This window comes from Amblyomma americanum, chromosome 9, assembly GCF_052857255.1.
Source record: "Amblyomma americanum isolate KBUSLIRL-KWMA chromosome 9, ASM5285725v1, whole genome shotgun sequence".
NCBI classification, from domain to species: Eukaryota; Metazoa; Arthropoda; class Arachnida; order Ixodida; family Ixodidae; genus Amblyomma; species Amblyomma americanum.
In genome coordinates, this window is record NC_135505.1 from 117,860,636 (window position 1) to 117,875,908 (window position 15,273).

At 44.1% G+C, this 15,273-nt stretch overlaps 1 protein-coding gene across 3 annotated transcripts in view; it reads left to right on the forward strand.

The window, feature by feature from the left end:
• LOC144104178 (glutamate [NMDA] receptor subunit 1-like) overlaps positions 1–15,273 on the forward strand; it is a 119,653-nt gene that overhangs the window by 57,077 nt on the left and 47,303 nt on the right. For all 3 annotated transcript variants that reach the window (XR_013308447.1, XM_077637039.1, XM_077637038.1), the window contains exons 2-3: positions 11,802–11,967; positions 13,727–13,979. Coding sequence is in view for 2 of the 3 variants with exons in the window: in XM_077637039.1 (XP_077493165.1) it covers positions 11,819–11,967; positions 13,727–13,979 (402 nt within the window). In the remaining variant the exon portion in view is untranslated. The remainder of the gene's footprint in view (positions 1–11,801; positions 11,968–13,726; positions 13,980–15,273) is intronic.

The following is a 15,273-nucleotide window of genomic DNA, read 5'->3' on the forward strand; positions in this document are numbered from 1 at the left end:
TTCAGAGAAACCACATATGGGCCCCCATAAAGGCAGAGTTTTTGAAGAGATGCCGTTACTCTGAATGCCGCCGCGGTGGCTCAGTGGTTTTGGTGCTCGGCTGCTGACCCGAAAGACGCGGGTTCAATCCCGGCCGCGGCGGTAGAATTTCGATGGAGGCGAAATTCTAGAGGCCCGTGTACTGTGCGATGTCAGTGCACGTTAAAGAACCCCGGGTGGTTTAAATTTCCGGAGCCCTTCACTGCGGCGTCCCTCATAGCCTGAGCCACTTTCGGACGTTAAAGCCCCCTAAACAAAACCGTTACTCTGAATGTTCTTTCCCTCTATCTGTTATTGCAGAAAGCACAGGAAACACGGGAAGGTTGCAAGGTTGCGTCCATTCGCGCGCTGATAGGAACTGACGTTCTGTACTACAGTGCATAACTTATCGATTAAAGGGTTTTTATATTTTTAAAAATCATTAGGTAGAATATAACCCAGACTCTTTAATAACTCTATTATCATAGCAACTGTATCGAACGTTTCTCCCCTCTGAGGAAGGTGACCATGCCAATATCTGCTTCTGCTTTATTCAAAAGAAATCGTGCAAGTTTTTTTTTTTACTCTTTCCTTAACTTATGCGATTATGCATTGTTCGTTCACCTTACTATGTGGAAAACGTCAGGCCTCCTTTTTTCTTCTCTTCATCTGCCTCCGTCATAGAGAAATGCTCATTCGGCATGTCTGCTTTTTTCAAGAAGCAGCGGTCAGCCCAGCCGGTCGTTAGCCTTTAGCGTGGTATGGGTCTGGTTAGCTTAATATTTATCGCCGATCGTATTATTTCACTTGGCGATGATTCGGAGTGCAAAATGTATGAACTTCTTGACCTTATTCTGTTTCTTTTCCTTTTTTTTTTCTCATGCGCAAGGGAGGCTTCTAGGTGGCGTTGATGGGGACGACTAATTTCAGATTCCCCTCCAAACGCTCAAGCCAAGCCCACATTCGGCATTGGTTTTCTAGAAATCGTTTCTTTAACAGCCTATCAGATAGATCATTAATGCGCAGGTAGACAGCGCAGGAAAGTGATATATCGGCGTGCTTTCGAATGTTCTCAAGTTTCAGCCGCGCCCTAAATTGCCTTTCCATTGGAAGCTGGATTCTGCGAGTAACGACACCGAATCGGTATCTGCTTCCATCATTTTCGTTAAAAGTGAGGATATTAAGAACGTGGATATGAGTAAAATATGTCAACGGAAAAGAACAGATGTAAGAAAATAATGAAAGGAAGGAAAGAAGCGAAAGGTTTAGGAAAATAAGGACAGACCAAAGGAAGGGGAGAACAGCAGAGATGAATAAAGAATGAAAAACTACACCAGCAAGAACTGCCAAATACCCTGCTTGAAGATTCTGTTGCCGGCCTTTATGATTTTCACGCTCTGGAAGAAGGCGCGCTATCGCTACAGGCGCGTGAAGGGCTTAGTAATTGAATTTCGATACGAAACTTCCGCGGTAAAATAAAAGTCTCAAAACAGTTACGCGAAAAAGAAGGAAAGAGAAGACAATGCTAGGGCTTGATGTATGCAAATGGATAATTTCGTTTATTTATCATGCGTGCGTGTAAAAGTTTTTCTTTTTCTTTTTTTGTCTCCAGCCGGGAAATGTAAGCCTTCAAGATTCCATTATGTATCCGGTCGTGCTCTTCACCACGTCCGCTCCTCTGGTCGATTTTGAACTACGTGATAGATAGCTATTTCTTTCTTGTATTAGGAAACGTTGTTTCACACTTTATCATAGCTTTCCTTTCGTTCACGTTGGGCTACGCTAACGTTAAAAAGCTTTTTTTGTTAAATAAGGCTTAAATAACCAATTCCCTTGCTCCATACAGCGCGGGCGCGCTGATAAATATATAAAGGAAGGATAAATCTAAACAAAAGAAGAGCCCATTTTAGGCTTTAGGCAAGCCTCAGAGAGATATAAACTTTATTTTTTACCCTCCAACTTGTTCTATATTTCAGAGTACGATTTCACAGCTCTATCTAAAACATTATGAATGAGATGTAAGGTGTCGCTCACATTTCTAATATACCAGATACAGAAGCCGTTTTTGCATTTTAGGACGTAGGAGAAGTTATTGCGATTTCGGCGGCAACACTGCAGAGCAACACCATTTTGCAAATATGCAAAGCGGGAAAGCCAACTCAAAGAGCTTTGAAATGAAAAAGACACGGAGAGGCACTTAATACTGCTAGCTACGTGCTTTGAATGCGAAAGCATTGTCTCACCGTGAGCTTTGTTGCGAGGCTCATTAATGATTCCTTCCTTTCTAATGACACACCCACTCATTAGCCAACGGTCGTAAGGAAACTAGGTTTAATTTATTCGGCATGAGGCTGCGTAGTTTTTTAGCTTGTGTGAAACTATAATGATGGACCTGCACTGTGAATTAACTGTTTCGACGAAATCTCATTTCTGGCAAATGATCGTTTATCTGAGGAAAGTGTATGCCAGACCGACTTTAAACAAAGTGGCACTCCCTCTTGGTGATGTGCGCAGCTTATACCGCCTGTCTAGTCCTATGACGCTCTTGTCTTCTTGATATGTCTTTCGTGGTGTTGTCTAAATACTTTGTAAATAGTTGATGTAAATAAAACATATTTTCAGCATAATAAAAAATACGTTGTTTAAAAAATAAAAGGAATAGTTTTGTGGCCTATGATTTGCATGCTTGCCTCGGTATATTAAGGTGCTTGGTTCGATTCCCCGGACCTTTAGAAGAAATTCTACATTTTTTTCTTTGCTGTAGACTTCACGATCTTATGGTGCACTGCTGACGTCATGCGAGAGCATGAAATTTCTTGGAATTTCGTGCCATAGACGGCGACGGACGCCGATCTTTTTTTGTGCTTGAATTTCTTTTTACCCATTTTAGATAAATTTTCGATTTTCAGCTTTTTGTGCATTTGCTCATTCCTACTTTCATGTTTTTCGGCTACTAGCCTATTTGAGACAGAAGTTCGTCAATGCGGCCTGCGTGACGAGATGAGTTTGAGGCCCCTGTGGGCATATAGCACATATCCGAGCAATTCTGGAAAAAAAAATCATTTTTGAACGGGAAACAGTTTATGAACGCAATTTTTCATATATTTTAAGATTTCACTTTAACAATTAATATATCCTCAGATATCTCGTCGGCATGCTCGCACTTTTTTGCTCTTAAAAGTTTTTTACTATCCTCCAAAACGTTCCCCATTGGTTTTCGATGGCAGCCTTAACTGCTCGGTGCGAGCGATAGAAAAACTTTAAAATGAAGATTTTGCAACGCATTGCAAGAATGGATCATTACCTTCAATGTTTACTTAACAGTACCTTACAACATTCCAATATTAAAAACTTTTCTCCAAGAATGCTGGACACGGAAGCGATATCAAGTGAGCCGCAAAGTGGCCGTCCACTATAATGTGCCCTGTGTGGTTGCATGATCGATGTGCTATCACTGTTTTCAGGCATCGCTCTGTTTCCTTCGTACCAACACAGCTCGCTTTTCTACTCACTTAGGCTCCTTTCACAATATCCGTGCTGTAGACATGCAGAGTCACAACCTTCTCCGAGACCAACCACTAACCGCTTCCATTGCATTCGTCAATATTGAAATATATTAGAAAGGAAGCCTTGATCTGCCAACGCAACCAAATAGCGAAGCATGTGGGCTAATAGGCGCCGGGCTAATACCGTTACAAAAATTTCTTTACACAGTTCACAAACTGTCCATAAACATTTGCCCATAAAGTCTGTTACTTTCTACAGACAAATCCTATAGGTAGTCTATAGGCAGTTTATACACTTATGACATACACTTTCTCTATAGACAGTCTACGGACTATGAGAAAACAAAATAAACTATCTACAGGAAGGCAATAGAGTCTATAAGAAGTCAATAGGCAGTCTATGGACAATTTTTATGAGGGTAGGACGAGTCAGCCAAGATTGAGTGAGTCGCAGTGACGCGATACAACAACCCGAGCGGAATGTTAAATTACACACGCAGCTGAAAGGAGAATTCTCAGCCAAGTAATAGAAAAAAAAACGAATGGGGAGCGCCGGGTTGAGTTAACGTCCCGAAGCTGCACACGTGGTCTATAAGGGACGCTGCGGTTGGGGGGGGGGGGGGGGGGGGGGGGGGGCGGGGCCGGATGCATTTCTCAAGCGTGCACTGGCATCGCGCAAGCAAAGGAATGTCTTTGCATTTCTCTTTCATTATAATGGTGCCGCCGCTGTAGGCCTTCGATCCAGCGACCTTGGGATCAGCAGTCAAAGGCCGCAGTTTTTAATACACTTTGGTCGATACAAAACGAAAAGTGAAACCAGGAGGCAAGAGACCCAGAAACGATTTAATAGGTAATAGATATACAGTATATTGTGCTATCTAAATGACAATTTTCAACGATTTCTGGCGGTTGACAAAAAAAAAGAGCTTCCAAAGCAGCTTGAAGTTTCTTAGCAATGTTACATAAATAGCAAAGAATTCACATTATGATACATCGTTCTGGCGCACGAAAAACACGGACGAAGGAAGAACAGACACACAATCGCCGGACATCAACTGAAGTTTATTCACAGAAACCAGTCCTATATGTACACATGTGACCACCAGGTAACTGATATCAAAAGCACAAAATCGGGAAAACCAAAAGGCAATCAACCAGAGCCACAGGTTCCATATCGCACACGTGCCTTCATGCAAATCGCCCACAATTTCTGTGCCTAGCTGACACGATCAACACCGTTAGCCTTCAGATAATCTAGTTCCTTTCTTCTAAGCACAATAGAGGGAGTACTGACGCAGTGATTTTTGAAGCCCTCTGTATTGCCAATGATAAAGATCACTGCGTCAGTACTCCCTCTATTGTGCTTAGAAGAAAGGAACTAGATTATCTGAAGGCTAACGGTGTTGATCGTGTCAGCTAGGCACAGAAATTGTGGGCGATTTGCATGAAGGCACGTGTGCGATATGGAACCTGTGGCTCTGGTTGATTACCTTTTGGTTTTCCCGATTTTGTGCTTTTGATATCAGTTCCTGGTGGTCACATGTGTACATATAGGACTGGTTTCTGTGAATAAACTTCAGTTGATGTCCGGCGATTGTGTGTCTGTTCTTCCTTCGTCCGTGTTTTTCGTGCGCCAGAACGATGTATCATAATGTGACTGTGAACCAACTAGCCCAGCTGTCTACGCTTAGCAAAGAATTCCTACGTTCTGCGCCAAAGAAGCAAGTCCAAAGTTCCCAGCATAGATTAGAGCAGGCGCGCACATTTAAATTACCGTTTGACAGATGTATTAATCGCGAAACGAAGTGCTTCCTTTTGATGTTAATTATTTGCGACCCTAGATGAGGTTCCTCAACGAATGCAGAAATTCTGTGAGGAGGGGCAGTGGAGATGTCACCATTAATATTTCAGACCTCCCAGCTGTCTTTCGCGTCGCATAAAATAATTCTTTGAGCTTGAAAGCATTGTTTGCGTCTCCGTCTCCAGACTGGCTGATGAGCCGGGAAACAAAGCGCCCGAGTACGTTAACTGTTGATGGTTACTGAATTTTTATGCTCCAAAGCAAAGCTGGTGATTATGAGGCAGGCCATAGTGGATGGTTACGAACTGATTTTGACCAACTGGAGTTCCTTAACGTGCTCTGAAATCTCGGTAAGCGTTTTCTGTTTTTGCGTACTGCTTTTAAAGAAATGTTCATAGTCGTGCATCTTTGCTCGCACAACAGCATAGTCTGCGCGTCTTTAAGTAACTATTGCCTTTGGTACAAGCGAACTAATGCTATGAAATAAAATACGCCCTTGCTAAAAAGCATTTATTCCGCGTGCTTTTTTTATGGAGGAAAAACGCTAAGGCGCCCATGTGCTGTGCGATGTCAGTGCATGTTAAAGATCCCCAGGTGGTCGAAATTATTCCGGAGCCCTCCACTACGGCACCTATTCTTCCTTTCTTCTTTCACTCCCTCCTTTATCCCTTCCCTTACGGCGCGGTTCAGGTGTCCAACGATATATGAGACAGATACTGCGCCATTTCCTTTCCCCAAAAATCCAATTATTATTATTATTCCGCGTGCTTTGCTTTTAAGCGCCTCTGAAGTTCTAAGTATCTGTAAGATAAGTAGAACCCTGAGGCTCAAGTTAAGAGACGTTTCCGTGTTTAGAGGTATTTTAAGGGCATTACTTAATGCACTATACACTCTACACTAATGCACTATAGTCCATTAAGAAGAATGCCCTGTGACCCGAAGGGTTGCGACCAGAAAAGATCATTCCAGATTTTCTTTAAAGAGGAATGAATAGTGTCACCGGTAAGAATTTAAAGGTCAGGGCGCTCATGCAACAGAAGATAGTTTTTCATGAAGAAGACGCAAAAGTCAACAGCTAAAGAAACGAGGGAGCTTTGAAAGCATGCAAACGTTGCGGAAATGCGCATCGGCTGAAAGCAAACACGGGGGACTACGCTGAAATGTGAGGAAACTACGGATGGAAAAGAAGTGATTTTTTTTGGTACTTGCTAGGTTCAGGGAAACTGTACTATGGTATAACTTTAAAAAAAAAAGAAGAAACAGTAGTTTGGAACAATAGTTCGTGGCCTGAATTGTGGTATAATAAAGCGCTAACAAGGGTAGATTTATCTTGTGATTAGCTTTTTCGTGTAGCTAACAAAAGCAGCTTTCGTGATGCACTGTCTGCGCATCGCAGCGGAAGCGGTCAAAGGTGTGGGCGGAGCTCCGTTGTAGATTTATGCTTTATCTTGGCAACGGTTAAAGCATTCGACAGCCGCGAACTCATCGCGAACTTCTTTCAGTCACGAAAGACCCCTCTAACTCGGCATTCATTAATTTTCTTCCCCTTCAGAGAGCTTCCGCATTTCATTAAGCTGCGCTGAATCCGACTTGATGCAACGGCTAAAGTGTGACTCGTAATTCTGCCTACGACTTCTCTGCGTGCGAACGACCAATCGCGCAGCTGCACCCTGTGGCGACGAAGCGAAGCTTGACTACTGGGATGCATGCGAGAGAGAGAGAGAGAGAATAGCGGAAACGGGACAGCGAGAGTCTTCCATCCAAGTTGGCCCACTTCCGTCACGAAGAGTAAAGGCCTATTCCCGCAGCTTCCCCATTTGCTCTCCGGCCAGAGCAATTTTCCCAACCTCCTCTCCGTGCTCCCCTACGAAACCCAAAGATAGGGGGAAAAGCCTGCTTCTTTCGCACATTTCTCGAATCCCACCATATGTGTAGAGCACGGAGCATTCTGTGACCGGGGCTGCCATCGTGTACTACCCTGCGGTGACAGGCGTTCGCGGCAAATCCCCCGATACTTGGGGATACTACGGGGGTGCGGAGCGTCCTCCTATCGGCCCGCGGCTCAGCGCGCACACTACTACGACAGGTCCCGACGGAGTTTCTCCGAATCTCCGCGCGTTCCCGGTTTCCCCCACGAGAATGGGGAGCTGGGGATTCCGCGTCGACATCGCTCGATCGTTATTGCGGCGAGCGCCTCCGTGACGGCTATGGTGGCGACGTTGGCACCATCCGTTGTGTTATGCCGCTCTGCTGGGGGCTTGCGTCAACGACAATGGTTTGCCCGTGAGACTCACTTGTCTCTGTCCGTGTTCGGCCGTTGTTCCTCGCAACTCTTATCTCGCTCCCTCGATTCCTCGCGACGAGGGAGACGCTATTTTGTAGCCGTTCTTTTGTTATGACGTTTGCTTTAGCCTTTATGTTCTTGCTTTCTCTTCGAAACAAATCAATCCGGCGCTCCCAGGAAAGAAAGCCAAGATTGCTTTTTTCCCCTTTGTTTCCTTTCTTTTGTGCGTACTTATCTCTGGCTGTGAGCCCTGGACTGCTGACCATCGTTTCCCTTCTGTTTTCCTTTGTCTCCGCCCTTTGTCCCAGGGTGGGATTGATTACTCTAGGCGTGTCTGTGTGTCCAGCCAAGATTGTGAAAACAAGCTTGTGGAAGCATATACATGTGCGCCTGTGTGTCCTCGGCTGGAGCGCTTCTACCACTTGTTCCTCCGCGGGAACCGGGGTCATTTCTAGCTTTGTGCTTAACATATCTGCCCGTGTGGTTTGCCCCACAGGCATGTGCCGCCGCGGTCTTCGATATTTCAGGAGAAGCCAGAAGCTTTAAGGGACACTGATGAGACATTCGTACAGTTGGTGTTTTTAGTAAAATTGGATTCTTTGGCCTTTTGTGCCTCTATTGACGCTCGTTCGGGAAAAAAAGTACCTTTTTTGTTGCTGAGAAATTTTGAGTTTAAAATATAATGCTTTGTCACCCTGCTAGATAGAAATTAATGACATTGGTGGTGACATCATGGCAATTGTGGACTCCGTAATCACCAGTTGGGAGTCAGTGACGATGCAGTATATATGCATTAAAAAATACTGACGTAATTGCAAGTCACGTGTCAAAACGGCAGGCGGCAGCGAAAGCTACATTAAAGGTTTTGGTGTGTTATCTAATGAAATGAACGCTCCGATTGCAATGAAAGCCGCCATTTTGTCATTATAACGCGGTTATCAATCGATATAGGCCTAATTAAAATTTATCTCAGCGCTCTTATAAAGGCTCTTACTATTGGGCGACCAAAGGCATCTGAGGCGAGGCGCAAATGTACTCGGACATTTTTAATTGCCACTGGAAAAGGAAACGATTGCAGGCATGGAACGTCTAGGTCTGGGTCGGCTGTTGCATCTTAGTAAAACTAGTGAACAAACGACCGGTGGTAAAACCAACACAGTGTCGCACACTGAAGAAGGCCCAACAGAACTAAGCGTACAAATGAACAGCGTGCAGATTCGGACTGTTTAATGTCACAGCCAAACTGCATGGTGCCTGTAACAAAAACGGAGAACAAAAACGACCAATACGATGCGTTCTTTTACGCTTTGTATTTTGTGCAATGTGCTTTGCCCGCTCGCTTGCAGCCTTTAGTGCCGAGTTCTAGAGCAAGAATGTTGTTATGTTTTGTAAAGGACTGATGTTATGTCAAAATGTTGCAATTGTTGCATGCCGATGTGCTTTATAACACAGCAGCATTTGTACATCTACGAGCTGCTTTATGAAAATCAAGTGAATAGGTAAAGAGCATTTGAAGAACAATGAGTAAATAAATATTGATACGTGCCACTGTAGAAGAAGCAGAAGCGCCTGCATTCGTAGAGAAAGAAGGTCAACAACAACAACAACAACAACAACAACAACAACAACAACAACAACAACAACAACAACAACAACAACAACAACAACAACAACAACAACAAGATGGTTCTCTCTCGCTCGCACGCTCGGACCACATAGGTACCGCCGCAGTTCTACGTTTCTTCTCCGAAGGTTCTCCTTTGAATTGTTCGTAACAATATGTTAGCGAGTGATAATAAACGGCACAGGGAAAAGAATTTGATAAAAGAAGGTGTACAAAAGGAAACTGTCATCTACCTATCAACCGCACTAGCACGCGTAGAGAAAAATTAACAGCGAAATGTGGTTAAATAAAATTGCGCAGCTAACATAACTAGTAAGACCTAGAGGCACAAGTGAGACATCTTAAAAGACTCAAGAACTTTATTTTGTCATTCGTTGCTAAAAAGAAGGGTCAGACGTAACAAGCGCCCCCGCCGCGGTGGCTCAGTGGTTAGGGCGCTTGACTACTGATCCGGAGTTCCCGGGTTCGAACCCGACCGCGGCGGCTGCGTTTTTATGGAGGCAAAACGCTAAGGCGCCCGTGTGCTGTGCGATGTCAGTGCACGTTAAAGATCCCCAGGTGGTCGAAATTATGCCGGAGCCCTCCACTACGGCACCTATTCTTCCTTTCTTCTTTCACTTCCTCCTTTATCCCTTCCCTTACGGCGCGGTTCAGGTGTCCAAAGATATATGAGACAGATACTGCGCCATTTCCTTTCCCCCAAAAACCAATTATTGTCATTATTAACAAGCGCGCCGTTAGCCCGCGATAAGAGGAGTGCGTCACAAAGGCGTCTGCAGCGCCTATTGTTTCGTTAATCGGCTGTGAAATGCGTCTGCTCCACGGGCTCGGTATTGGGCCCTTTAGACCGGTGCACACCCTAACAAAGTCGAGTTCAACAATGCCTACAGCCCCTTCCAGTCCCCTTCAATCTTTCGCGTGAAGAAACTTGTTTTGATCGGATCACGGTCACTTCTGTTCATTCCAGGTTCTCATTGACCTGTCGGCGTTCTCTTCCTCCAAATATATCCAATAACATACATCTCATATATATGTAATTTATTTTCTCAGATGCGTAAATACCGCATTTAGCTCGTCATCTCACCTCTTTTTACATGCATTTATTTTTCATCAAGTGTTTAATTAGAGTCAGCAGTATTATATCCGTTATCATCTGCGAGTGCGTTGCCTAACGTTTATTGTTTCTGTGTGGCGTTTGTCACGGGTTCGTTAAGCTTATTGTACAATGTTGCTTTTTTTGCCTGCGGAAGCAACGCATTCGTATACGGCATAGCTGTGTATGACATGGGCTGAACCTTTTTATAGTGCTTGCTTTATGTCACTTGCTTGCTTTGCTCACGTGCGCAGATATCGTACTTTAATAACACTTGTCGAATCGGCCAAAGACCTCTAATAGTTAGGGATTTTGCTGACTGCATATAAACATTTTCCCCCTGTAAATAACGAACTAGGAAGAACATTTGAACCATTTGAACAAATCACAGCTTCGACGCTTCTTCACATGATGCAACCGCACTTTTACTTCCCCTTGTTTCTACGTCCAACCCGCATCAAGCATTTACTGCCGCACCAGTCACCCGCTACACCTATATCTTTACTGTGAGGACAAACTAACTTCTACAACCTCTCTGATTTCGTGCCGCCCATGGCCACGGCATACTACTCTAATGACCTATTTGTTCAAAATTTTTGCCACTGTCACCTTCAAAGAAGCACAGACACCAAAGTTTTTGATGTATGCATTTTTTCTTTGCACTGATGCGCTCGACATGGTAGACATGAGTGACGAATTCGAATTCATCTACGCCAGCTTAAAAATTTATAACTGATTCTTTTCCTCGTATCATTTCGGCTTCAGTTTAAAAAGCCGAAAGACGCCTCTGACGTCACATACAATGTGAGGTCACGCGAGGAATGAAAAAAATGACAATATAATCGCTGTTTGATCAATTTTTGTCAACTCTTGGGCAACCTTGCGCAAGAGTTGATGTAAATTAAAACGAAGAAAGCAGAGACCATACAGCAGCTTTCGTATACATCACGTGACACGAACGCGTCTTCGACCTGGCACCCGTAATTTCACTGCTGAAACTGAAACAGTGTGAGAGCGAAAATTAATGACAAGTCATTTACCGCCTGTCGGCGCAATACACGCCGCTGTTTATCATTGGCGATGTGCTGCACCTCATTCTCAGCACAATGTTAACAGAACAGAATGTACACAAAACTGTTAACATCATGCATGAAGAATGTTAACAGAATGTATAAAGAATATTAACAGAATGTATTTAGAAATGCTAACAGCATGTATAAACAATGTTAACAGAATGTATAAAGAATGTTACAAGAATGCAATTAGAATGTTAACAGGTAGTAATGTGCTGCGCATCATTCTAGAAAGCACAACTAAATTTTGCTCTCTCTACTTCCTTAAAGTGAGAGCACTGTGTATGATCATTTTAGCCCCTTTTACTTAACTCTCTTAGGACTATTGATTGACAGTTTTCTTCTGTGAATGAATGAATGAATGAATGAAAACCGTCGTGGTTCCCTTTTCTGCGTACGCAGCGTGGCCGGCGGTTCCGATGGCTGGCCGAGGTCGCCGTCCAACCTCGGCGGACGCCCCCCCTATACGCCGGGGGGGCGGCAGCAGGGGGGAACCCAGGCGTCTTCCGCTTTGGCTGCTGCTACTGCTGCTGCCCCTCCACGTCGCATCACTCGTCGCCACACAGAGGTACACGTTTGCAGGCTGCCCAACTTTAACCAGGGCGCCCTCCACCCGAAGCATACCCAACAATTCTGTGCAAAAACATTATTGAGCGAGAAACCGGTTGTGAAGGCAATTTTTTTGTATAATGAAAGACTTCACTATAACAATCAATATATCCGCAGATCACCCTACGGCAGTCTTGCTTTTTTTCTATTAAAGGTTTTACTATCGTCAGAAACGTCCTTCATTGGTTTTCTATGGCAGTTTTAACTGTTCGATGCGATCGATGGAAACAAAGGAAGATTTTGCAACAGATTGGAAGAATGGACCATTACATTCTATATTGCTTAAGAGTACCTTATAAAATTACAATTTTCAACATTTTTGTCCGAGAATGTTGGACATTGATTAGCTTTATGACGCTGCTCGTACGCAAGTCTACGCGACTCTTTGCACGAAACGAAGAGATGAGAGAGTAGCCTCAGACCAAGGATCAACGTTCCGGCAAGACGTCTAGTCTTTGTCTCGGCAAGTCACAGACAAGTCCTCTAGTCGAAACGAGCCCAGCAAATCTGAACAAACGCCGGTGGTTTGCACGACTGCCGCAACGAGCCGCGAGGCGCTGAACACTCACAATCACTGCGGGAATTTTGAATGTTCGCTACGTCCCATTGATGTTAGACGCCCATTAGAAGTGGTTGGTGTGAGAGCAGGAAACATTGTATAGATAAGACTTTGAAGTGAGTTCCTAGTTTTGCAAAAATTAAAAGTTTGAAATATCTGCACTGAGTTTCACGAAGTTCGCTACCAGCGGCCAAAAGATGGCGCGAGTGGTTGATTGCCCAGGATAGCTGGGACTGTGCTCGCCAACGGGCTGAGGCTCTCCTGCCAGCCCTTCTTCATTACGGGCCGCAAACAATTCATTTCCACCTGCGTTCTGTCTGCCCTCTTTTACAAGGATATTCTTACATAGCTACTGTCCTATGACTGCTGAGACGTAACTTTTGTTGGCATTTGGCTTTTTTGGTGTCCATGTTAATGCGGGGTTAATGAGGCACCATATATATATATATATATATATATATATATATATATATATATATATATATATATATATATATATATATATATATATATATATATATATATATATATATATATATATATATGCGACTGATTAATCTAAGTATTATTCTTCCATTGATAGCCACTACAAATTAAAAAAAATAGAAACATTCTCCTATGCACCTTCCCCTTTGTTTCGGTGACTGTTGGCTCCCTTCACACACACACACACACACACACACATATATATATATATATATATATATATATATATATATATATATATATATATATATATATATATATATATATATATCAGAAAATATGAGGGGCTCGTTATCTCGTTATACACGGGGTCGTTATATATATATATATATATATATATATATATATATATATATATATATATATATATATATATATATATATATATATATATATATATATATATATATGTGTGTGTGTGTGTGTGTGTGTGTGTGTGTGTGTGTGTGTGTGTGCGCGTGTGTGTGTGTGTGTGTGTGTGTGTGTGTGTGTGTGTGTGTGTGTGTGTGTGTGTGTGTGTGTGTGTGTGTGTGTGTGTGTGTGTGTGTGTGTGTGTGTGTGTGTGTGTGTGTGTGTGTGTGTGTGTGTGTGTGTGTGTGTGTGTGTGTGTGTGTGTGTGTGTGTGTGTGTGTGTGTGTGTACACGTATACGTATTTGCCCTTTTTGACTTCAGCTCGACAGCGGCGGGAGTCTCTCCGCCGACCATGGGCGCCCTCTTCCGGCGGCGCCAGCAGTCACAACAGGCGCAGCCCATCTTCCACATCGGCGCCGTGGTGAACCCGCCCGACAGCACCAGTTACTTCGCGCAGGCCATAGAGGACGCCGTCGCCGAGCACGGCATCACGCTCTACGCACAGACGGTCCACATGAACTCCAACCCCATACGGATAGCACAGAGCGTCTGCGAAAACCTCATCTCCTCACAGGTATGTCCCGCCTTAGCACCGCCGGCCTTTCGCAGGTCATTCGCAGGCAGCCACTTTTTGCTCTCTTCTCGCGGTCGACACTGGCTCCCTAAAGCTGCTACAGAGGCACTGATCTTGCCAGAAGATTCACTTGAGAGTGAAATGGAAGAAAAGGAAAACTTATGCACCAGCACTGGTCTTTGAGTGCTTGTGTTCATGTTTTCATGACGGCCTCCAGAATGTAACAGACCAGTGCATTTAACGCAGAGTAGAGACGCGGAGTAGACAGTCGTTCCCCTCAAAAGAAGAACGAGATCGGGAAGCTATAGAGCCTATGAATTTTTGTAGAAGAGGGTAGAAAGAAGCGCGGAGAGGTTAACAAAGAGAAGATACTGGTCTGCTATCCTTCAGTGGCCAACAGAGGTATCGGGATAAAAACTGAAAAGAAGAAAATAGAGCTGAGCTAAATATTAAGTTGGGAGATATAGGGATGCCCTCGCGTACGTCAAAGTCATAGCGTAAATCGAAGGCCCTGTGTCCTCAAGAAATGACAGCACCTTGCAAGCCTTCAGAGCCAACGATTCCTGCGGTCACCGTCCGAGGATCTTCATCGCAACAGAGTAGTTGTTAACCCTGAAAGTGATTCTTTTCAGCGAAAGCTGTATATGGGACACCTTCCGAAACTGGCGACACGTAACCCCGATCCACGGGAATGAGGGAAAGCGTTTGGGGGTTGAATTGGGAAGAGAGGAGGGGACCTCGCATAGCTGGCGTAATCGGATCTCTAAGCAGGGAGATAAAGATTGAAAGCGCGATGGAAGCTGAGAGGAGACGGCGAGGTTGTAGAGCCTTGATTCTGGCAGAGGTGGCGTTCCCGCCGGTCGCGTGACACCGCAAAAACCTATAGGGTATAGGGGAGACAGCCTGGGCCCGACTTTTATAAAAATGGTCTATAGACAGTCTATACACAGTCTATAGACTTCTCATAAAATCTATTGGCTTCCTATGAATATTTTCTTTTGCCTATTCATAGTCTATAGACTGTCTATAGACAAAATTCTCCTAAAAGTGTTTGGCCATATATCTATGGATTGTCTTGTACTATCTATATGATTTGTGTTGCCTATAGACTGTTCTCTAGGGTCTGTCTATAGATAGTCTATAGGCTTTATAGATAGAAGTCTATGGGCAGTCTACAGACTGTCTAAAAAAATTTTTGTAAGGGGAGCGCGCTGCACCGCCCGTCCGCGTCACTCCAGTTGTTCGACTTTGCCGTGTTCCACTTTTCCGAATACCTGATGAGTCTTCCTCTTAG